This window comes from Macrobrachium rosenbergii, chromosome 19 (assembly GCF_040412425.1).
Source record: "Macrobrachium rosenbergii isolate ZJJX-2024 chromosome 19, ASM4041242v1, whole genome shotgun sequence".
Classification (NCBI taxonomy): Eukaryota; Metazoa; Arthropoda; class Malacostraca; order Decapoda; family Palaemonidae; genus Macrobrachium; species Macrobrachium rosenbergii.
This window is the reverse complement of record NC_089759.1, coordinates 36,286,398-36,312,515: the sequence shown is the minus strand read 5'-3', so window position 1 is coordinate 36,312,515 and position 26,118 is coordinate 36,286,398. Positions and strand designations below refer to the sequence as shown.

The following is a 26,118-nucleotide window of genomic DNA, read 5'->3' as shown; positions in this document are numbered from 1 at the left end:
ATTACATAACACCCGAACCAGCACTTCCGTGATGGGCTGTTATCTTCTCGCCCCGCCCCTAATTTTTTAAAAACGATTTCATAAGAAAATTACCCTCACTGCATTTTAACGTTAACACTGATGAGGAACACCGTTCAGGTGTTCGAAAGTCTTTGATTTTTTACATAGTAATATATTTACTATATAATTGTGGATTTTTATTACTCACATTATTATTATTATTATTACTGCTGATAATGAATGCCATTCTTTGTGAAAAAACCCAAAAGTAAATCAATTTACTTAGCAAGCTTCCACTGGATAGAAGTTCCTTGCATAAAACGGAAAGAACAGACCCAAAAATAAAGACTGGAGTGGATGTGAATCTTTACAATGGAAAATGGGTGAATGAATTATTATTATCCATGAATTTATAACAAACTCTTGCTATCCACCCTCTCCTAACAATTGATTCATAGCGCAACTGTGAGGTTTTCCTCCTGTTACACCTTTCAAACCTTTCTACTCAGTTTCCTTTTCAGCGCTGAATGACTTAATAGGTCCCAGTGCTTGGCCTTTGGCCAAAATTCAGTATTCTATTCTGTTCCATAACAATTAAACAGACAGACAAAATAGGGTCACTTTGCTTGAATGTACTCTGAAATAAGAGACCTCAAAGGCTACTGCACGTCACAGAATTCGTCACCATCTGCTTGCAAGCTTAAGGGTACCCTTGATTTCTTAATCAGTTTATTCGAAATATTTTTGGAAGTGTTCTGTTTACCCAAAAAGACATTTACCAGTGCTTTCATGCCCTCTCGTTCTGTTTTTCAGCAACCGGGATCAAACCATCTTCAAAATTGAGTGTTCCAAAGGCTATGAACTCATAACACACGAGACATCCTTAACAGTGAAGTGCGAAGGAGGAGTGTGGCAATTTCCCAAGGGATTACAGGACGTCCAAAGCATATCCTGCAGGCCCGTGTGCGCCAAACCTTGCTTCAACGGTGGACGTTGCGTCCGTCCTGGAGAGTGCAGGTGTCCAGAGGGATTCACAGGACCGCAATGCACCAAAAGTGAGTCCATCAGTTGTTAATAAAGAATCTTGGGGTGGTCTTCTGTTTACATAATTATAAAAGTATTAAATTTGCACTTGTCATTTTAAACGTAGGCATAGTCCTACCCATCACTTGTTAAATAAACATCGTAGTACATTCTTCTTTATTTCTTTCCTATATGTATTAAGCCAGTCACCTACATCTTAATATTACCTCTCGTTTTTGGAGCACTAAAGTTCTATTCTTACTCTCCACCTCTCCAACACTCCCTGTCTTCCTTTCCTACTGCCTTGCAAATTGTAGGACTATTATACATTTTTAATCAACCTGTTGGTCACCATTACAAATAAGTGATCTAACCACCTCTGATCTATCTAATCTTTTATTCTGACTTTATCCCTTTTTACTCAACAATACTGCACATACAATAATTTGTGGCTTTTTCCTCCCATTTTATTTACCACCTGTATTTTACTTCTATAAAGGAGAGACGGCTCAGCAATCTCTTCATACAATCCAACTTTGGTTTCGCTTGCCGCAGCTCTTCTCTTACAAGCGTGTTACAGAATCTTACAACCTTATTTGTGTATCCTTTTTTGTGGCTTGCCTATTCACCTATGTTATCATCATCTGTTGCAGATACAAGTACTTCCAAATGCCTATATGAATCATCTACTTCCATTCTTTTGCTGTTAGTATGGATGTCCATTCCACCATTTTCGTGACATACCCATATTGCCTCATTCTTGATATTAATGGTTTGCTTGGCCTTTGGTCTAAATTCTTTATTCAATTCTTGATAGCAATAAACTTTGCATTTAATAAAACATTAGAGACAACAGCGCGTGAAAGTTTGCAAGAATACAAAAGTATTCACTGTCATTCACTTTCCAGGGTATGAAGACACGGTGGAGGAGGGAGTTAAGTGTGTGTTTCCCTTCATGTACAAAAGAGTGTGGTATTACTCTTGCACCACTTTCGGCTACCACATGCCCTGGTGTGCCACCCAGGTCTCTAGCACAGGCGCCATGACCAAATGGGCTGCTTGCTTTGCCGACACACGTAAGTTTTGGCTCATTTCCTGATAAATGGTAGAAAACTTCAAGTAATATTTGAGTTCCACTGACCACCTGACATGCATACAATCGTATACTTCCATCCAGTATGTTCCACTTTGTGCAATGTTATAGTAATTTTATGAGCGAGTTTAGCATTCTGTGATCATAAAAAGTACCAGTAAGACGTTTAATTATATGATTATATGTGTATGCAGTACTGATACGCACACACACACACACACATACACATGTACGTATAACAAGCAGAGGGAGAGAGATGAATTTTGTTTGTTTAACAATAAAGTTTAGTAGTGTTCATTGTACAAAATTCCCTACATTTAAATGCAATGCATATATATATATATATATATATATATATATATATATTATATATATATATATATATATATATATATATATATATATATATATATATATATATATATATTTTGTGTGTGTGTGTATTTGTGTACACATGCTATGAATATGCATATTTTATATGTAAATGTACAATTATGAATCATACCTTGCAGCCTGGACACGAGTTCGGCTTACTGTTACCGGACAGTTGTGTTGGTTCCCGTTCCGTTTCAATCAACAATTGCACTACGACTGCACATCAGAGGAAGCGACGGAGCCTTGGTGTGCGTCCAGCGTCGACGAGAATAAGGAAGTTACCCAGAGAGAGACGTGCTCCCAGTTGGATATAGGTTAATGTTTAGAGAAATGTCATTTCTTTCACTACAGGAACCCATTGTCTACCACATTCCTTTGCATTCACGTCAACTACCATAACAACCTTTTCTCTTTCTCCAAATCCATCTTGGCACATGTTCTTATTATCATAGAAGATTTCTCTTTTTTTTTTTTTCTATTTCTTGGTCATATGCTCTTGCTTTTGCAGCTGTTTCTCTTACAAAAATCAATCTTTCACACACACATATATTATATATATATATATATATATATATATATATATATATATATACAGTATATATATATTCAATTTCAATGTTCTTCTAACTTGTTCCTTTTTCTTCCTAATGGTGCTTTCTTATATTTTATGGTATATGGGACTGTGTTACTGTGCATCATTTTAATATGTAAATTCTGTAAATTTTCATCTTTTTTTTTACAAACATGTCCACTTTGTAGAAAATTATTCAGTCATATGACACCATTTTCGATTTTTCACGCTAGTCTCCATCAGTACTTGAATATATATTAAAAAGTGACCTTCTACAATGGCGTGGATTCACAGTGAAATCTGACCTTTGCCATTACATGGATTGGAACCACTGGCAACAGATACTTCCGTCCACACTCATGCTTTTCTCGCTGTCACCGAGTTTGATCTTAGTCGTCATACCCTAATCAGTTTCTTCTCACTCATGTGTTGGCTTCTGGATCTCATTGTGTCCCATGACCACTTCCACTAGACTCACAAGGTCTGTTGCAAATGGAAACATTTGTGCCACCAAGGTCTAGTCCTGCATCAAAGTACTGTCTTCGCTCATAATTGCTTTCTTACAGCCATTGGCTCTTGGTCCTATTTTGATTTGTATCTGCTGGTACCATGCTTTCAAATTTTGTTCGAATATTCTATGAGGCATTTAAAAAATTTTTTTTACAAGGTAGGCCTTCTTTTACTCGTTTATTGAGGATTTTACGCCGACTCGAGGATTAACTTTCATGACAGAATTCTTGGTCTGTTCAGTACACACGCGCGCACACACACATTCACCGATTGTTACCTGACACTGTACCAGGTTAGCGTCAAGAACGTGAAGCTCGTGATGCGCTGAGCAGTGATGTTCAAATACTTTGTTATAGTGAAATTATAGTTACCTTCATAATTTGACTGTTTACTGTAAATCTAAACTACAATTACTCTTATTATTTGGTCCGTTAAGTTAACAATTATATTTTATTTTGGAAACTAGTTAAATGAATCACAAATAAAAGTACTCAAAGCTGTAATGACACATTACTTGCGCGATTATCAATTTATTTGAAATAAACACTAGAGGTCATGCAGTGTTGTCATTTGATTCATTTCAGTTCATCCACAGATATGACCAGATTTCTTTGAGTAATTAATTTTTTTTTCAGTATTTTGTTTTGTTTTTATTTTTCAAAAACAATATAATTCTCCATCATATTTCAGTTACTTATTTATCATGAAAGTAGTTATCTACGTTTAATGACAAATCGCTGGAGTGGTGACCGTTGCAGAACTTTCCATTGCATGAAGTGCTCATTTGCATCATTACGTAGAAAGAGAAAGAGGAAGTCCATGAAAGCACTTGTTATTGGCTAAAAAGCTCTCATCCGTGATTTCATCAAAATCAGCACGATAACTGTCACTGCCCTTTTCAGACCGCTGAATCTCTGAAGATAAACTCAAAATGGCTAAAAGATCACGACGCTCTGCATAATTCTGCATTTGAAACGACTGGCTTTTTCTTCAAAACAGAGACTAGCGATGTGATCCTTACAAGCGACGGAGAGAAGTGCAGCTCCAAGTATCTACCCGGAGGAGAGCTCCACCAGGAGATGATCTCAGATGGGGATTCCTTCGGCGTCTGCCACACGGAAAGTGGGGTATCACAACCAAGTGCCATTGAAACGTCCCTGACTGCCAAACAGCCCGCTAAAACAGTCTTGATCGACAGCGGTAAGTTTAACAATTAACTGTTCATTATAATTCTTTTCCGTTGTTTACAATTGTTGGCTTTAAAATGACTTTTTCTCCTAGTGTGCTTTAGACATTTTAAAACAATTCTTTTAGTTTGCCTTTGGGCTGCATTCAAAATTGCGTTCATAACTATAACACCTCCATAATGAAATGCCCTTCCTAATTAACTGCTGATTGTTTCACAACATTTGATTCCTTATCTTCTTCCGTTATATATTGATTTATTTTATTCTGGCTGTTGCACTTATGTGTTTTCTCTACAGGCATCGTCAAGCCAAAAAGGCTCTCTGAATCCCCGTTTTTTTTTTTTTATTCTATTTATTTTTACACAGTTCCTGCCACTTTTAGGGAAAGGGATCATTGTTCTCCATCAAGTCCACAGATTTTTTATGAAAGATCGCCTCTTGCTAATTAGAAACCAAGGCATGATTTAAGGGGCGGTCTCTCGCTTCCCTTTGAGGGACGTCCAATGTTTTCATTTTCCTCTTCTCTCTCCGTCTCCTTGCTTTCGCCAAAGCTGACGTAGGGTTTCCAGGTCCATAGATCTCTGCATCGAAAACAAAAGCGGTGAATATTTGCAACAAACAGATCAACAGTATTGTACATCGCCAACGGAAATTTTAGCAATTTGAGAATTATGAAGCGAATAAATATGCAATTTGTTATGTGTGTGCTGTGAAATGGAAGGTCATATGAAATTCAGGCAGAAAATCTAGCACTGGGACCCACAGGGTCATGTAGCGCTATAGTGAAGATGAATGAAAATGCAAGTAAAATAAAATGAGTTTAAAATTAGAAATTCTAAAGATGAGTGTTTAAAAAGGTAAAAGCGAAGAGCTTTAAGCAGTAATGGAATCAGAATTGCCATAAATAAGATAACAAAGGACACACATAAAACTTTCAGAACTTTTCATGAAAATCAGAAACCTTTAAAAAATTTATAACTTGGCCGACATCAATGTTGTCCCCTAAAATTTCAGTGATGGTATTTTAAAAAACTTATAACTTGGCTGACATCAATGTTGTCCCCTAAAATTTCAGTGATGGTATTTTAAAAAATATAACTTTGCTGACATCAATGTTGTCCCCTAAATTTCAGTGATGGTACATCCGCCTTCCGTTAGCATACCTAGTGCAGTGAATGTCGCCCTGCAGTAAAACCAGGATTAAATAAATGAAAAAAATTTTTTTCAGGCTACAGAAAGAATGAAGTGACGAGAACAGGGAGGAAGTGCCAGTTGCCCTTCACCTTCGGAGGTTTGAAGTACTACGGATGTGTGGTCACTGCCTATCGCCGTCCCTGGTGCTTGGCTGAAGCCACTGACATCAATGGCGCTGGAATCCTCAAGAGCGAAGAATGCGCTGAGCCTTTCCGTGAGTGACCTTTTGCTCTCTCTCTCTCTCTCTCTCTCTCTCTCTCTCTCTCTCTTTTTCTATAATGGAGCAAGTATATAACACCTGCATACTTGTACTGACTGATTATTCTTTGATATTGAATTTTAAACGTTACTACATGTATGTATTTAAATGCTTAAAATGTCGCTTTTGAAGCATCACATTATATCTATGTGGCACTCCTACTTCTCTAAGATTATAACCTCCTACTTGTTTTTGGTTAGACTCCTACTGTTTTTTTCAAGGGCTGCTAGGTGGCCTGAACAGTTCACATCACCGGTGTTCAGTAATGAATAATGATTTAAGTTCTAACTCTCAAAACACTGGTTCCAATACTTTGAGATAACGAATATTATGTTCTTTATTATCTAACTCAAGGCCATTTTAAAAGCAGTAGTTTCAGTACTTGATAAATATCAATAACGTTTCTTTTTATTTCTAATAAAACATGTTTTGAAAGTTTCAGTTCCAGCTAAATACCGTCAAGGATGAACTTTCCTCAGATTCCTAACCAAAGATCCCTTAATATCGTAAATTCCAGTATTTTAACGTAGCGATTATATTCTCTCATTTCTAATGGAACATATTTTGTAAGCATCCGTTCCAATGCTTAACAAGAGGGGCTAACCTCCCCATGTTACTAAAGCAAGGTCTTCTAATTATAATTTCCTAAATTTGTCTTTGTGATGGATAACTTTTCCTTTTACTCTCTACAACTTCAGTTATGTTGCCTCAGCGAAATGGACTGTGGACTGTATATTTAGAAAGCATTGGTTCTGCTAATTCACTATAATACACTGACTTCTGTATTTCAGATTTAGGGAAGGGAATCCGCGAACTGACTCTGACCAATGTTCTGCCCAACTCCTCTGTGTCTGATGAAGGGAATCCTATAGGTGAAGATCATAGTTTTTATTGTTATTATTATTATTGTTGTTGCAGCTTTGATGCAGTAGCTATTATTATTATTATTATTATTATTATTATTATTATTATTATTGTTATTATTTATTATTATTATTTATTATTATTATTATTATTATTTATTATTATTATTATTATTATTATTATTATTATTATTATTATTGGAAAAATTGTCATAGGGAAATTAGGACAAGAATTTCTGAATGATCAGTCAGAAGTCACACACAAATAAAATGTAGTCGAACATTAAATTTACTTGCTTTTAATCAGATGACCACGATTGTTTTACTCACGAGGTGAGCATTGTAAATTTTCCTTCCACACCATTTTGATAGAATTGTCTACTAAAATGCAAAATCTAATGTTTCAGGAAGCGTACGTTCACTAACGTCTCTCTCTGGACGACGATGCGTATTCCCATTTAAATATTTAGGGGAAACTCACTATGGATGTGTGTACAAGGGGGCGGCAAACCCCTGGTGTGCTACTAACATCGACACTGAAGGCAACGCTGTAACTAGAGAAGCCTGTCCTAAGGACTGGGGTGAGTGTTTTGTGCTGGTAGAGTCCTTCTTGTAGTGGTGAATTCTCCTTTAGTGAATTCATGTTGCTTCAGGTCTTCATTGGAGGGGTGGGTAGAGCTCTCGGGTAGCACGCTGTTGGCCCAGTGTTCGACTCTCCGACCGGCCAATGAAGAATTGGAGGAATTTATTTCTGTTGATAGAAATTCATTTCTCGTCATAATGTGGTTCGGATTCCACAGTAAGCTGTAGGTCCTGTTGCTAGGTAACCAGTTGGTTCTTAGCCACGTAAAATAAATCTAATCCTTCGGGTCAGAGATTAGGATGGCGTGTTGACCCACCCAGTATATTAAACCACTTTTTCTGTAAGTTGTATATAAATGCAATAAATTGCATTTATAAATTGCATATACTTATAACAAAAACCTTAAGGGGGACACCATAGATGTTGCTTATATGCCAGGGAAGTACAGTAACCCGTTTCAAAGAGAAGAGAAGCAGAGGTGAATGATACAAAGTAGAAGGACGTAGTGAGAATTAAAGAATGCTTGTGGAAGTTATAAATTAGGACCTTAGAAAGCAAAGACTGAAGAATGGAAAGATGCAGTTGTTGAAGGGATTACAAGCGAGATGCTATGGTTTGGCGACGAAATTATGAGCGAGTAGTTGGACAGGTTGAGTAAGATATTTGGTGTGAAATTGATGTCGAGGTCAGAGTATGTAATGTCTCTGAGGACATGTCTTATCTTGGTGTTTGGAGTGATGCGAGAAGTTAGAGGAAAGGCAGGAAATGTGAAAGGATTGTGGAATGGCTGATGTTTGCACATGCCATGATGTTAACTGGGCATAGTGAAGAGAAGAAGCAGCAAATAGCAAAAGATTTTCTAGCGCTTGTAGGAAAAGGCTAAAAGTAAAATTGAGCCTGAGTAATGTTAGGAGGTAAATTAACAAAAAGAACATGGAGCAATAAATGTTAGTAAGGATGTAGGAGAATGAAAGGAAGATCTTAGGATTACATGTATCGGATTATGTTAAGATGAGAAAAGTGAGCCGCAGTAAGTAGTGTATGAAAGGTAGCAGGATTTGTGCAAAAAATTGGGGAAAAGTTTGGGAAGTCTATGAAAACCATGGTTAGAACAATTGAAGAATGAGTGTCTGTCAGTTATTAGAACATGTTTAGCAGGAAATTCTAGAACTATTTTTGATAAGACTCAAATGGGAATTTTGAAGCTCAAAGCGACAAATATTGGTGACTTTCTTTCTGGTATGACAAATCTTCATCAACGGCTTCCAAGTTCCAGCTGATTTTTAACAGTAGTTTATATAAAAGGTAATTCAGTTCCGAAGTATCTTGCTGGGCTTTGGTGATAGTCCAACAAACAAATTCTAACCAGCTTTCAGATGAAGGAATTTCTGTTGCAAATACTTTTAAATAGCTGAACGGTATAACAAGAGCCATTCAGAGGATATTCCAAAGCACTTGGACAATGTAGCAAGAATATTGTAGGGAAGAGCCTTAGGCAATTGAGCAGTTGAGAAATACCATTGAATGAGAAAGCTTTAGTACCTTGAACACTGTAGTAAGACCACTGCTACGAATTTCAAATGATTAAGCAATATCGAAGGAATTATTGCTGATATTTTAAAATACCAAATTTAGAGGAAGAAAACTGTGACGAACTTATCCTAAGCAATTTTTGAAATAAGTAATATATTTCCAGGTAACTAATTCATGTAACAGGGCAAATTCAGACGATCTTAAATAACGGGCCATATTAAAAAACTGAACATGCCAAATTTTCGAAGGCTCTCATAATGGCTATAACAGTTGGACTTGAAAATATCATGTAAGCTATCAAAAGAATTCCAAACAGCTTTTGAGGCACAGTTTAACATTTTGATATATAAAAAAATCTTGCACAGGATATTTTTGCAAGATACTGTCTGTGCTGATTATGAGTTTGATTTTATTCGTCTACTTATCGTCGAGCTTCTAGCAGTCTATGTTAGCCTAACGATCTATTCAACTTCGTACTTTTTCCCGTTTTATTAAATATATTTATTTATTTATGAAAATCATATTTTTTGCTTATTTTGAATTCATTGGGTTATTTATGCGAATCATGCTCTTGACTTTTTAATTCATATAATTATTTATGAGAATCATATTCTTGGCTTTTTAATTCATATGGTATTTTAGGAGAATCATATTCTTGACTTTTTAATTCAAATGGTTGTTTATGAGAATCATATTCTTGACTTTAATTCATGTGGTTATTTATGAGAATCATATTCTTGACTTTTTAATTCATATGGTTATTTATGAGAATCATATTCTTGACTTTTTAGTTCATATGGTTACTTATGCGAATCATGTTCTTGACTTTTTAATTCATATGGTTACTTATGCGAATCATGTTCTTGACTTTTTAATTCATATGGTTAAATGCAAATCATATTCTTGACTTTTTAATTCATATGGTTATTTATGCGAATCATGTTCTTGACTTTTTAATTCATATGGTTATTTATGAAAATCATATTCTTGACTCTTTAATTCATATGGTTATTTATGAGAATCATATTCTTGACTATCTTCAGACCATATAGTTGAGTAGTGAGATTTGGTTGATAAACTATATTCTAGATTTTGTTTATTGATAAATCGATCATGTTTTTCTCCTCTTCCAGATCCAAGCAGTTTCGGGGAACGCATGGTCGGTTTATATGCAGGTAAGAAGGGGTCTCATGAACGGTAAGATATTTTGGCCACATGTTTTCACTATTGAGCTCCATCCTGCACAGGATTTGATATAAATCCTTGTGATTCGTAGCAGATGAAATGGCAAATGTGAAAGGATGTAATCATGTAATCTATGGTTCTCTTGCCACAATTAAAAATTGAAAAAAATTTGTAAGTTTTGCAAAATTTAAAACGTGGTTTAGGAGGCTCATAACAAGATGTAGAAAGAACTCTGTTTAATGTTCTGCAAACTTTACAGCTCAACTCCCGAGCTTTTTGGTGCGAGCACCTCATAGTATGGGTCCCTTGATCATGAGTCCTAAATATTATGGGGAGGACCCTCCAAGAGAACAAAATTAATCATTAACACAATTTTTCAAGCACTTATTGAAATAGACACAAACCACCAACTATTCGAGCCCTAATGAATGTAGTACTTGATAGCTGTGCTGTTGAATGTGATATCAGTTTGTAATATTTGTTTGATTGTGAGCTTGTCAAGCATGCCCTGAGGGTCTCACATCTTTGCTGCTTCGTTTGATCTTCTTAGCTTTTTTTTTTTTCTCTCCAGCCAACAAAAACAAATCAATGTCAACAAGTGGTTTGCCATGCGTGCCCTTCAACCAGGATGGACAGCTTGTCCAAGGATGCGTGAAGGAAAAAGGGCAACTGCCCTGGTGCACCGTTGCAGTTAATTCCAAAAAGGAAGCGACTGCTACTGATTTCTGCGTGCCAGTGGAGGGTAATAACCATTTACTTGGTTTGTTTCAGGTTGGGGAGATTCCTAGGCATATCTTTTTGTTATCGGTTGTTACACATCTTCAGTAACTATGTATCTCTAAAGCCGAAGATTCACCAAGTCACTACTGTATATATTCCATTTATGTCTGAAGTCTAAGTTTTGCTTATTTATTTATTTTTCAACGCAATATTTTTTCTTTACAAGGTGTTTATTTCTCGATGTAAACTTTTTTCTTGCACTACCAGTGTATTTATAAGTAAGACCAATCTGTACAATGAGTTTCTTTAAATCACATGCAGATAAAGTGACTTATGTTTGATCCGTAATGAAATATAATTTTTGATGACTGCATATAAATAAACTTGATATATTGGCTTTTGGAGCTAGAAAAAAAAAATTCACATACAGGTCAACTCCTGTTGCCAACTTGTGTCACCCCCTGTACTTATCCATGAAATCCTGAATATCTGTAAATGACATAAAAATGGAATTTTAAAATGATGTCTGGCTCTTTTTTTTATTACAAAAAGTGGACAGGTTGTCAACGAAATCAATTCTTTTCAGAGTACGAACCCCAATTAGCTCCCGGCAGTGAGTTCTTGGGTAAGTGGATTCATGATATTTGATGTACTACGAAATTATTATTATTATTATTATTATTATTATTATTATTATTATTATTATTATTATTATTATTATTATTATTATTATTTGCCTGGAGACACTCTCAAACCAGTTTGGTGAAATATGATAACTGCGTCATTGGCATTATCTTTGATATATATCTTATTATTTCTCTCTCTTTGAGAGGCATGGTCTTTCAAGTTATTTGCCCTATATTCACTGTTACTTCTGTTTGGTAAAGTCATATTACAGTATGTTCTTTTTTTACTTTTCCAAATTTACATTGTCATAAAACAAACTTGATGGTTAATGTTAGGAATTTTTAGAAATGGTGATATATATATATATATATATATATATATATATATATATATATATATATATATATATATATATATATGTATATGTATATATATATATATATATATATATATATATATATATATATATATATATATATATATATATATATATATATATATATATATATATATATATATATATATATATATATATATATATATATATATATATATATATATATATATATATATATATATATATATATATATATATATATATTACAGCAAGACTGTGAAACCAGGGATTTCACGGAATCACTGAAATTTTCAGGAATTCGTGCAATCACCAATTCACTGAGGAATATTTGAACCCCAAGAGGTTAGTACTTAACACGCCGAAACAGTGATTCATCTACAGTACACTGTTTCGCCGTGTTTAGTACTTGCCCCTCGGGGATCAAATGTGTTTCGCCGTGTTTAGTACTAGCCCCATGGGAATCAAACATTTCGCTGTTTAGTACTAGCCCCTCGGGGGTCAAATGTGATCAAATGCACTTAGGGACATTTGATCCCCGAGGGGCCAGTACTAAACATGGCGAAATAGTGCAGTTGAATAACTGTTTCGTCGTGTTTGGTGCTAGCCCCTAGGGAATCAAATGTCGCTAAGTGACTCGGTTATTTCACGAATTCCCTGAAGATTTCGGGATATCGTGAAATTCCTGGTTTCACAGTCTTAGTGCAATATATATATATATATATATATATATATATATATATATATATATATATATATATATATATATATATATATATATATATAATGTGTGTTTTAAATATATATATATATATATATATATATATATATATATATATATATATATATATATATATATATATATATATATATATAATGTGTGTGTTTAAATATATATATATATATATATATATATATATATATATATATATATATATATATATATATATATATATATATATATATATATATATATAAAATATCTGAGGTGGTTAGTATATTTAATGAAGTATAAGTTTTTATTATAATTAATATTATTATTATTATTATTAAAAAATGCTATTTATAAGGAACAAACCTAAAAGAATTTAGGAAAAGTTACACCAGGTCTACAACACTGCTGTTGGGAAATTAGTAATTTTAATTTGTTAAAAAGGCGGCGGCTTCAGTCAACCTGAAATTCTCGCTTGAACTATGAAAGGAGTATAGTCTTCAAGACCACAAGATAGAGGTTAATTACCTTCTTCATCATGGCACCTGCACAAAAAATGTTCTTTTCATTCAGATATTGTTTGATGTGTCACAAACAGAACACTGTGTTGTGCTTTTTTGTGTCGGTCAAAACCTTCATAGCTTTATACACATATGTATAATTGTGGTGATAATAACAGGAGCTTTCATATTTTTAAGCAGAAGCTAAACTTTGTAAAAATGAACAGAATAAGTGAGAATGGCAATTCAAATGTTCTATATGTATAAGTTGCCTGAAGGGGGCAGATAGTCATTGGAGTGTAGATTGTGGACATTATCTTGTTGACTGCATCGCAGTTATTATTTAGAGTTTGTATTTTGGATTAAGAATATGATAAAATGAAAGACATAAGAATAATTTCTTGATTTGCTTGCAGACTACGTCAACATGTTGGTGACAAATGGCTATAATTTTCTGGAACCTTCAAGAAGACAAGGTAACGAATAACAATTTTCTTTTCTTATTTTCTATGTATTTTGAAGGATCATACTTCCCATTTGTATTTCCTGTTCAATGTAGATCACTCCAAACACTGGCTTAAATGAGAGTTTGTCAAAATTTCTTTTATGAATTAATACATGTTTCTGTTTTGTTTCTGAGTAGTATACCATATTAATCTGTGCATCCACACAAATATTATGTGTATATATATATATATATATATATATATATATATATATATATATATATATATATATATATTATATAATATATATATATATATATATATATATATATATGTGTATGTGTGTGAAGTGACATACGATCATCATCTTCATCATCATCATCATCATCATCATATAACTTCACTATGCAGTCACAAATATTTTAATGCATGATGCATATCTATGATACATGGAGAACCAGTCGCTACCCATGACATTACATTTTCCCTTTCTTGCCGCAGATGAGTATGTTCTGTACTCAGTGAATGGTTCCAGATGCCAGCCCTTCTCACATGACGACAAGATGCAGCACGGGTGCATCGAAGAGGAAGGAAAGCACCCTTGGTGTGCCGTCAGCGTTGATGATGACGAACTCCCGACCGACGTCGGTTCATGCCCTTATTCTTGGAGTGAGCTGATTATTTATTATTTTTCTTGCTTTGTGATTTATTTATTCCAGAGCACTAATTTCAGGGGTGTCCTTTATGCGTGACGTTATTCTATCAAATTTTAAAATTATTTTAGTATTTGTCATAAGGCTATGTTATAAGAGGAGAATGATTAGATTATTTCTTATTAATTTGTTTATTCATTCTTGAATCATAGATAAATATTTTAGGAGGATAGCATTATGGACGACATTTCTAATGCAGTTTCTCTTTTATTTTTAATCACATATTTGCTTTCCTATTTTTCAGGTCATTCGCACTTTAACTTTATATTTTATTCAAGATTTATCCCCTATTCATGTAGATTCAAGGTGCATTATCGCTGGAAATTAGGGAATGTTGAAATTTCATATAATGTTAATTTTATAGATATTTGACATAGATTTACATCTCATAGGTATTGACATGTACATACATACACATACTCACGGTCTCTGTACTTGGTTGACAAAATACTGTAGAGGTTTTGATTAATGGAAGATAGGAAACTCTGCCATTGTTACAGTACTTAATACTTTACTTCCAAGAGAATCTGAGATCACAGAGGCAGAATAGATATCCATTCTTGCATACCACACGTTCCGCCTGAACTTGGGAATTTCCTCCCTTCTGCTACTTTCTGGCCTCTCTCTATATCCTCCTCGTCTGTCAGTTCCTCGTTGGACAAATCGGTAGAGTTCTTGGCTAGCTCTCTGCTAGGCCCGAGTTCGAGTCTCCGGCCGGCCAGTGAAGAATTAGAGGAATTTATTTCTGGTGACAGAAATTCATTTCTCGGTATAATGTGGTTCGGATTCCACAATAAGCTGTAGGTCCCGTTGCTAGGTAACCAGTTGGTTCTTAGCCACGTAAAATAAGTCTGATCCTTCGGGCCAGCCCCAGAAGAGCTGTTAATCAGTTCAGTGGTTTGGTTAAACTAAGGTATACTTAGTTTTTTTCCTCGCCTATGTCGCAGACGTCTCGATAAGTTTGCCATGCTCATCCGCCTTCAGATTGAAAGCCCTTTTCTTGATTCTGCCTTTTTCGTCTTGGTGCCACTTGGTTCTTGGGTTTAAGTTTAACCGTCTTCCTACCTAAGTTACTTATGTCGAACTATTCTCATGCAGCTGTTCAGCTTATGAACCTTTTTAACTTATTCGAACTAATGCGCATGAAACCTAATTTTGACATGTTAACAATTGCACGTGCGTCCAACTGATGGTATGTTCGGCCTGTTTGATTTACTTTTTTTTTTTTTACTTACTTACAGCCAAAGTTTCTAGAAAATGCCTATGAAAATTTGTTAAATCAATATTGCTGATGTAGCATGTTGGTTTATGCATAAATATGAAAACAATTAGTATTTAGGATTAAAACATTCTCACTTATCATTGTTTATCAACTTTCTATAACATTTAAGATATCAGTCATAATTTTATTTGCAAAGCATTTTGTATAAATGATATTCCTGCTCTGGATAAGAGTTCTTTTATTGAAAAATCATAAGCATCATTTTCCCTCTTTAGTGTTTTGTCTTAATATCACACGACAGAAATGAAAAGTAAAAACACAATTCGTAAAGATAGGAAAACGAGTGGATTCTCTCTCTCTCTCTCTCTCTCTCTCTCTCTCTCTCTCTCTCTCTCTCTCTCTCTCTCTCTCTCTCTCTCTCTCTCTGTATGTGTATATACCCTTCTTCCTTTATTCTGTAAAGGGAAACTCAAGAAAATACCTCGAACTTCCTGTTTTTCTTCTAGATAGTCAACATTTCTGCTCGAGATTAGCTTTGGCCCATTTACCTCGTAGGTACCATACAAAAAGTCAGCACCAAGTTTCATACGATATTTTCTAAAATGAAGAATATCTATTGTTTTTCAACAGCACACACACACACACACACATATATGCAGCTTATATTGTATGTTTCAGAGTTTTGGCGATATTTCCTGTCTACGGATCCAAATTTTTGGTCACCTTATTTAGGTAAGTATCTTTTTTTTTTTAGCAATATTTACTTTTTTTTTTTTAGCAATATTTGCTCCTCTCAATTTCTGGATTATACTTTTGGTAAGTCTACAAAAGGGATAAGTCAATTAGAAAGGAAATAAAAGAAAAGTTAAAAAATAATCTTCAAATGGAAAACAACAAGCTCTTTGAAATATCAGAATCCATCCATCTGTCTTGTACATGAAACTACAACTGTCCAATAGAAGATATTTTCTATGGACAGTTTAACAGAAATAAGGATTTGTGGAAAGCTTATTCGAGTGAGTTACCCACATGAATATTGTAATTATCACCACTTTCAGTTAAAAGTTTTAGACCGTTATTTTCTTCATTTCTGTTACAAAACAAATATAGTGTAATACTGAATTGAGAAAATTGGTTGAATCTGTTCTAATCCCAAACTGTGACATTTTCTATATTTAGTGCGATCGAGAATTGGAAATTTGCAGTTCAGAACCACAGCAGTATAGAAAAGGCTCACAGTTTTCGGAGGCATTTTCTATATTCAGTCCAAATATGAATTAAGATTTTTCGTCAAAGTTTTGTCATTATTAAGATTATTATCGAAACGAGCAGACCATATCTGTGGGAGAAAATCTTGTCATTGTTTCCCTTTTAATTTTTCGTCAAGAATGGGGTATTTTACCCAATGGAAAAAGTCAAAGCAGCTTTGTCTGGTTGAGCAATAAAGCGTTTCCACTGAAGAGTTTTTCTGTGGTGGTACAATAAACTTGTAATGTGCTGTATATCACACAAATGATTTATGAAAACTGAATGTTGTTACTTTTTCCAGGGCAAAAAAAAAAAAGGACTCGATCTCGATTTCTTATTGAGGCTTGTAACTCAGGAACCATATGATCTCTGCAAAAAAGTCAGGTATATGAAGACAAGAAAAGGAACATTGGTAGATTACAGTAAGAAAAAATACTATGGGATGAATGCATTTTTAGGACCATTAGACGAAGCCTCACTAGGCATGGTGATATAATGTCAGGTCAGATACTGTTAGTTCAGGTAGGGTAAGCGTAGGTCAGGTTTGAGAGGCATGGTTAGCTAGCTTGATAGGCACCGCATGAACCCACAGTGGTATTGCTGCTCTTCCCCTTTCTCATATTGCTCCTGCAGTCGACACAACTTTTTATTTGTGTATTTATAATTCATTCACCAATTGACCTCATTCATAGACGTGTTGAAAACATAACGCAGGTGGTTTGGACATCACACTGACGGAGTCGGGGCAGCAGTGCGTTTTCCCCTTTATGCACGAGGGCGAGATGTATCGTCAGTGCGTGGAGAGTGACGACAGACCACCATGGTGTGCCACAGCCATCAATCGTGATGGATTGGTTCTGCAAAAGGATGTTTGCCAGGAGAGACCGGGTGAGTGCTGAGTTGTGACTGGCAATATTATTATGGATATTTTTCTCATTGTTTCCTTTTTTCATTCATAGAATTAACATTCCCATTCTCTCCATCATATAATTGTATTGGTATCGTTAAGATAAACACCAGCTTTGTTTTTCCTTTTAATCCTACCACGGGATTATCTAGTTGTCACAAGACCATTTATCAGCCATCAGTGATCACGACAATGCCATTTACTATAATTAAGAGGAACAAATTATTTGTGACATTCATGCATATTTCTCTCCATTGCAAACCTCCCCACTGCAGCTGTCATAAAATCCGCCAGTGGGAAGATCTGCCTCCCCTTTCTACACGAGGGAATCCTGCAAGAAGGCTGCGTTAAGCCGAAAGATGACCGCGACTGGTGTGCCGTCCGAGTTGATGATCTCGGTCTTCTGCTTGAGAAGGATTTCTGCACACCTAACTGGAGTAAGTTAGCCTAATAGTTCAGTCTTATGTTTATTTTTAAATGGTGTTCTGGTATCCTACATGAATTCATAGTTGGCAGGGACTCTCCAGTTTTGACGCCTTTTTTTAAGTGTTTGTCTTTTTCGGGTTGAGGCTAAATTTGCATGAGATTAAACTCGATCTTATATAAACCCTAAAAAAAAAATCAGCTTGAATCTAGACAAAACACCTGAACTACTGAAGTTATGGAGTGAGTATGCCTTATAAAAGTGATATATAAATTGAAATGATTTAGAACCATTATACTATTTTTTGAAATGGAGGCCTTCGACATCTACTGGCTGATGCACAAATCAGACAATATCTAGATCGGGTTTGAGTGAAGAAGAAAAAGATTAGGCTTATTGCTCTGTCTTGAGTTGTGAGGGAATGGAAAAGTGTAAGGCGATGAACACCTTATTCATGCGCAAGATCCAGAAACAAGAAAATGAAGGTGGAATCAAAGGAAAATAAAGACACGCCTTTTAAAATCTGAAATGTCATAAGAGTCAGCTAAAAATCTTAGATCAATAGATATTGTATGTAATTAATTTCCCTTTGTCTAATTCTGCAATTTTAGTAAACTTTAGATCTGATAGAAAGAAGAAACACCAGATTAAACCTGTACATGAAAAAATCTTCAGAGTAAGACCAGAAAAAAGCAAATTCGTGGTCTATATACAACAGATCAGCCTTTTTTTTTTTTTATCCTAGACCGATAACTCCTCCGACGAAATATATGAGTGTCAGGATATACGCAGAGCTCGACATCCCCAAAATAACAAATAAATGATTGCCTTTTGCCACAGATACCACGAAGATGGACGTCCCCCCTCCAGAGAGCAGCAACACCACTGGTAAGGTCTTTGTTCGTGTGATTTATCTCTCACACCTACTTTTAGTAAAACTTATTTGCTTGTTATACTAGGCATTTGTAAATCTTCCCCGCAACCCTTTATTCTATCAGGTTTTAGGACAAGTATGAGGGAATGCCCCCCCGCACACTTGAGCACACATTTGCACCAACACACACTTGCAAAAAAGTTACCTAATCTCAAGCCTTGAGGCCATCTCTTCTTCCTGGGTAGATTCATATAACATCCTCGCGTCTCGGAGTCCAAGTAACTAACCATTTAAATGGAATCGGAAATGAGAGGGTAAACTTTCACTATATTCTACATTTTTATATTCTTAGACTTCGTGTGGAGTTCAAGATTGTATTTTTGATAACTTTCTCATTTGATATGAAGCTCCGGATTGTGTTTTCAATATATTTCTCGCTTTTATGTTTCAAGATTGAAATTTTTTTATAATTCTCATTTTACGTGAAGTTTAGATTTACATTTCACCATCTTTCTAATTTACTGTGACGTTCAGGATTGCATTTGTTCTTATATTTCTCAGTTATTGTGAGGTTCTCACATATGTGGAATTAAGGATGGTATTTCTGGTGAATTTCTCATGTAATATGGGATTTATCATTGCATTTTCATTATATTTTTCATTTATTATGAAGTTCAAGGGTGCATTTTGTTATCTTTTTTTGTTCCCTGGAAGTTCAGGACTTTAATTCAACTGCATTTTACACTGTGCATGGAGCTTATGATTGTATTCTTCACGTTTTATATTGAGTCTAGTATTACATTGTTTTTATTTATCTTATTAATTGTTCAAAATTGCATTTTCCTGATTTTACATATGTGGGGCTCAGGGTTACATTATATATACCTTACTCTATATGGGCTTCAAGATTGCATATTTTTCTCATGATTCTCTTTTACTATGAAGGTGAGTATTTCTGTTTTTGCTGGAAATTTCAAAGTACCCATTTGTTGAATGTTACTACTATTTTTCTCATTCCTTTATTACAGTTTAGTTCTCTAGATATTTTCTTCCCAGACGGCATACTTTTATCAGAGTTTTGGAATCGTTGAGAATGTATACCATTTTTCGTTATTGCAATTCTTTTTTTCTATTTGGTTTTACGTGCTTTCTTGTTTGTGTGTGTGTGAGAGAGAGAGAGAGAGAGGGTGGTATTTTTTCTTAGTAAATTTTAGCATAAAACCCCCACAAGTATCTTTTGACCATTTGAACAGGGGGAGTTGTGTCACTGGAGACAACAGAAGGCAAAAGGTGCGTTCCATTCGTCCACAACGGAGTCATCGTCAAATACTGCGCTGAGAATGAGGAAAAGAACGAGTCCTGGTGTGCCACCAGTACCGATGACAAAGGGCTCCCTATCGAAACTGGCACCTGTCCCAAGGATTGGCGTAAGTCTTCTTCACAATTAGATTGAAACGCTATAACAAACAGGTTTACTTTACGACGAGATCAGTGGGGTAGACGAAGCAATGGTTTTCTTTATCTTGTACCCGAAAAAAGGCGAAAATAGGACAGAGGGACAGACCACAATGGGACTTGATATACAATCTAACTAAGAGGTAGCATTTCTTCATGCAGGGTGGAAAATTAGGAATGGCAGGGTGAGTGGAAACAGAGAGAGAATTACAAAGATAAAACAGAAAAGAGGCAGTGCTGGAACAGTGCAGTTTGAGGAAAGGATAACCTAATGCTTATATCACAAGGACTATGGCCTGCAAGCATACCATAAAGTCGGGGATGGATTTTGGATGAGTCAACACGTCATGAATCCTCAAAGAGCTAGTACTAGTATTACACTTGCATGATGAAGAAATAATTAGCTAAGCCGGTCTTTGTAAGTTATCGACATCGCTTCATTTTATCATACATGTCGAGATTAATGGTCTAATTACTATATACTGTTGATCATAGCAGACATTAAGTATTCCAGACACTTAATTATATATACCATAATGTCTCCGATTATGTAATTACAGAAATCTGCACGAATTCAGCCTCTCATTTGTTTTGTATCTATCTGTCTATCTATCTATCTGAAGAAGAAAGAGGGTAAGGAGAAGTTGAAGTGCAGACCAAAATATAAACAAACTAGTAATGCTGTGAATAGGTGTGTGGAGGCTGTCTGGGTGTTTAATGAGGGGGATGGTAGTTTTAATTATGATGGACTCTAAAGTAGTTAGTTCCGTTGCACTTCAAAACCAACATCAGTTACGCAGATTTTAAAATCTTATCTTCTATGCAAGAAGACGGGGAACTAACTACTTTGGAGTCCATCGTAATAAAAACTACCATCCCCTCTAACAACCAACAGAAATGACGAAGAGGAGAGCGTGTTCACATATTTTGCTATATATTCTGAATTCAATAAATCTGTGGTATGTGATGACCAGTAAATTCTTTCAGGGTACTTTTCCAGATATCTTGCAAACAACCAGTTAGGGGTTGTGGCATGTGTTTCAAGCTTTAGTTACCAAACGTGTTCCTGACGCCAGAGAGGGAAGATATAGTTGGATAGTGTTTGGGTCCCTTAAATATTCCCTTGTGCACTGTCATCAGAATTTGTAGATGAACCTGAGATTATAAACTTAGGTGAGGAGTAATGAAAATCTGGCAACACTGAACTAAGCATTCCCTCAGTAACGTCAGGAATCAGTGACGATAATTTTTAGAGCAACATTTAAAAAGGCTGGTATATTACAGGTATTAGGATGCCGAACAATGTCTTGTTACGTTTTCCGCTCTTTTGCACAAATTCATTAGAGTATTGCTTTGTTTTTGTCTTTAGGTGATGTGGTTTGGCCTCCTGGGACGGAACTGAAAAATGAGACAATTTTACCTGGTGGTGAGTATCATGATGATGTTATAGACTGGTGCATTGCTTCCGAGTATATGCTTCTTTGGTGATATATTTGTATGTATGTATTTTTACAAGTTGAATTCCATGCTCTCAGAACTTCTTTTGAAAGGGGAAATTGGATAAGAGCTAGATGAGTTAAAACTTGACTTCATAGCCGTGTTAGTCAACAGGACAACGATGATAAACAAGTAGATTAAGTTACAGAATTAACTCCATGTTATTAAAAAATTGAATTAACATTTCACATTATTATTACCAAGCAAATCGCTTTGTCATAATGACGTGTACGTCTAGTGTATTTGATCAGCTGTAAAAATAAAAATGAACGAAGTAAAATGTGATTCTTAAAACAGATGATGCTCCTTGCATCCGCTTCAAGCACGATGGAAAGTTGGTTACTGGATGTGTAACGGCTCCTCCCGCCGCACCATTTTGTGCTATCGAAACAGATGAAAACATGGAGCCCACTAAAACCAAGACATGCCCACCCGACTGGCGTAGGTTGAAAGACAAAATTTCCCTCTCTCTCTCTCTCTCGATGATAACTTTGGTAGGATTTAGTATTTTTTACATCTGATGTTTTAAATTTCTTTGTAATCTGTTAACGCTCGTGATTTTCAGATTTCTATAAACGCTGATTTTTAAAATTTTGTTTTCGTGGTTTTGATGAAAATGCAGTCAGAATTTCTCTGATCCTAAAGTTGTAGGCTACTCAGCAGTTGTTAAGGTAGAATAACTAAGTGACCTTAAAATATGTGCATATGCATTTTGCATATCGATTAATCTTAATGTTAGAAACCTTCAGTCTTCTTTATGAAAAGGCACGTAGAATATGCAATTATATTCTACAGAAATTTTATTTTAATAAATGAGAGGCCAGCATATTTACAGGGACTTTTGAAGTTGCCTACCATTGATAATTAGTATATTTTCTTGTGTAATATGTAATAGTTCTTGAAAGCTATAATTCTAGATGGTGCCACTTGCTTGTTATTTTATTTCTTATCAATTGACACTGGAGCCTAAAATGCCTTTTCATATATTTCTTCTGTTTGAAAACTATAAGAAATGGTTTCTGTGTGATGAAAGTAATGTCGCCTTCCTTTTTTCAGAGGATGACTCCATTGTTCACGGAGATAATGACACAGGTAAATTTTCTGACATAAATATTCTTTTGTTTAAGATTTTAAGATCTCCTTTAAAGTATGAAGTATCCTTTCATAATACATTTACGGCTTCTCAGTTGTGATAAATTTTCAGTAGCTTTTCTCAGGATTTGTTAAGGGTAAAAATATAAATCAGTTTATTGGCCATTACTATGAAACTGAATGAGAAATTATTAGTCATGCATTTTGGCCCAAGAGTTCAATCAGACACTTGTAATATTCAATCACATCTTTTTGTTATATGATTACAGTTTATTGTGACAAGATCTTTCTTATAACATCTGTTAACCTTCTTACCACTGCCACTCCTGCTGTTAACCGAGGAATTTACAAGATTTATATCTCAGTGCAGCGCTTAATTTTATCTCTGCAGTTCCATTGTATAATTATCCCAGCAGTACAATGGGTAGAGTTAAACTAAACGAACTGGTTACGAACATAGCTAACAAGTAGGGAATAGGGCCAGGAAGGTTGAAGAATATCTGAGCCGCATCTTGGTGCCTATGGGAAGGATCTTTATTTGCTTGAATTATTCCCCAATCCTACTGCTGAAATAGGTGTAGGGTACAGTACAAATGAACCTGTAGCCACAAATATTATCTTAGACAATGAATTAATGAACTTGCTGGCGATTTAAATAGGAATTGATCCCAAAATGGTAGAAAAACTTCTGAACGTGGATAGGCAAGAGAACAAACTAATCGATATCCATTCATCTCGGAGAGTCCAATGACACTGCCTATCAGTAATCCAGCAGCTAACCAAAAGCCATTATGAGCCAACCTGTCAACAACCCAAGCCGTAACACCTCATATTCAGACAACCCCAAAACTAGCAACGACCCAACGTTATCGCAGATACCAACAACCAGCAACAAATAAAACTTATACGTCACATTCCAGCAACCCTAGGACATAGACAGCCCATACTTCACAAACTCTAACAACCTTCCAGCCCGTTACAACTCAGGGCATAACTTCTAAAATTCCACGACATCAAAACCAGTAATAACCCGAGCATTAACAAATCAAATTCTAACAACCTCAAATACAAGTAACAATGCCAAACTTCCCATCTCAAATTCCAGCAGCAACAGATGAAGTAACAGGTGGGAATGTCGTGGTGAGCGTGACGGAGGGACTTCAGGAGGGCGTCAGTAATTCTACTCTAGATTCATTCCAGACTCTTCCATCAGGTAACAAAATGTTCTGCATGTGGGCCCGCCCTCAGACTTCTGCCAACTAAGTTTTAAACCAAGTATCATGGCCTCCGTTTGTATAAACCATCTTCGATTCTTGAATATTATTCCACTTTTCCCAGCTATGACTCTGAGTTTTAAAAATTTAAATTTCATTACTGTTTTAGCGCTTGGTATAATTTTTTTTTTTTTGTGGAAAATTCATTCTGTAATAGTTTGAACTATTGTAAGAATTTTGACTTGGTGTTGAGTAAAGAAAAATAGTTCTGTCAGATATATATAAAAAAATGGTTGCAGGCTTAGTCTATCAATAGCATTTTTATTCCATGTAAAGAAGAAGAAGAAGAAGAAGAATTTGTAGTGATAACTAAGCCAACAGAAGGAATTGCACTGCAAGAGAGCTCTTTCACACTATCAATAATAACATCCGGAGTAGCAGCTGTAGAAACCAGATCATCACTTTCGTCGACTGCCACTTCAATGCTTGGAACGTCCACTACAACACTCAGAGCTGCTGGAACAACACCCAAACCAATAACCTCTTCAGCTGGTACGATTGGTGATTGGAGAGCGTCATTTGTGTGCAGACATACCCTCAGTTCATGAAGGAATGGGCAAAACCTTCCCCAACAAACTCACTGTTATAGATTTACTCGTGATGAATTCTTAACAACAACGTTAATCTATTAACTCATCAATATACGTATTGTTATCAACCTGTCACTTTTGACTGACTTAAGTTTATATTTGTTTAACAACACTTCACATTTGACTGTCATCAGTATTTATTTTAACAACCCTTCACGTTTTACTTTTATCAGTAATAATTTTTTTAACAACCCTTTACGTTTGACTTTCATCCGTACTTATTTTGTGAACAACCCTTCACGTTTGACTTTCATCAGTATTTATTTCTTGAACAACCCTTCACATTACAACCCTCCGCATTTGACTTTCATCAGTATTTATTTCATGAACAACCCTTCACGTTTGACTTTCATGAGCATTTATTTCTTAAACAACCCTTCGCATTTGACTTTCATCAGTATTTATTTCTTGGACAGCCCTTCACGTTTGACTTTCATCAGTATTTATTTCTTGAACAACCCTTCAAGTTTGACTTTTGTCAGTATTTATTTCTTGAACAACCCTTCACATTTGACTTTCGTCAGTATTTATTTCTTGAACAATTATTCGCATTTCGAGAAACTAAGTTTATATCATGTCAGACACCTAAACTATACATAAGACCTCAGTGAAATCATGTTGTGTCTCTTTTTGTTCTTTTCTTGTACCATTTCCGTCCAATCCAGACAATTACCAGGTTTCTGCTGATATCCAGCTTCTCATAGGTAAAGCATATATTAGGTGCTGATGCCATTTGATGCTGAAGGTTCTTTTCAAAGTTTATCCAAAATAAGAATATTTGAATGAATCTAAAAGTGGCTGTACTAGATTTATAGACTGATAATTTTGTACTTATCTCGGCACTGTCCCACTGAGCTAAGTCTTAGTCTGGTAGGGTTGGAATTTGACCTTCACACCGACGTGTGCGAATCATTATTGCTGGTACTTTTTCCCCAGATATTTATACAATTCAACCTTTGTGATATCACCATAACAACAGTACAGGTCATTATTTTAGATTCTTATTTACTGGCATCAACAAATCAACAACACCACTGTATCTGCAAAATCCAGGTTATTTAACTTTAGTCTCCCTGCAGTTCTAGT

At 35.3% G+C, this 26,118-nt stretch overlaps 1 protein-coding gene across 2 annotated transcripts in view; it reads left to right on the top strand.

Moving 5' to 3' along the window:
• LOC136848836 (uncharacterized) overlaps positions 1-26,118 on the top strand; it is a 74,964-nt gene that overhangs the window by 23,247 nt on the left and 25,599 nt on the right. The window contains exons 10-31 of one of the 2 annotated variants that reach the window (XM_067121579.1): positions 814-1,055; positions 1,932-2,099; positions 2,629-2,805; positions 4,572-4,772; positions 5,988-6,167; positions 7,004-7,084; positions 7,483-7,656; positions 10,325-10,366; positions 10,948-11,118; positions 11,683-11,721; positions 13,707-13,766; positions 14,238-14,405; positions 16,350-16,403; positions 17,634-17,807; positions 18,102-18,263; positions 19,091-19,138; positions 20,378-20,551; positions 21,949-22,005; positions 22,374-22,517; positions 23,133-23,168; positions 24,274-24,381; positions 24,722-24,934. In XM_067121579.1, the coding sequence (XP_066977680.1) occupies positions 814-1,055; positions 1,932-2,099; positions 2,629-2,805; positions 4,572-4,772; positions 5,988-6,167; positions 7,004-7,084; positions 7,483-7,656; positions 10,325-10,366; positions 10,948-11,118; positions 11,683-11,721; positions 13,707-13,766; positions 14,238-14,405; positions 16,350-16,403; positions 17,634-17,807; positions 18,102-18,263; positions 19,091-19,138; positions 20,378-20,551; positions 21,949-22,005; positions 22,374-22,517; positions 23,133-23,168; positions 24,274-24,381; positions 24,722-24,934 (2,873 nt within the window). Of the gene's footprint in view, positions 1-813; positions 1,056-1,931; positions 2,100-2,628; positions 2,806-4,571; positions 4,773-5,987; positions 6,168-7,003; positions 7,085-7,482; positions 7,657-10,324; positions 10,367-10,947; positions 11,119-11,682; positions 11,722-13,706; positions 13,767-14,237; positions 14,406-16,349; positions 16,404-17,633; positions 17,808-18,101; positions 18,264-19,090; positions 19,139-20,377; positions 20,552-21,948; positions 22,006-22,373; positions 22,518-23,132; positions 23,169-24,273; positions 24,382-24,718; positions 24,935-26,118 lie in introns of both variants that reach the window. The other variant, XM_067121578.1, reaches the window with a different exon arrangement.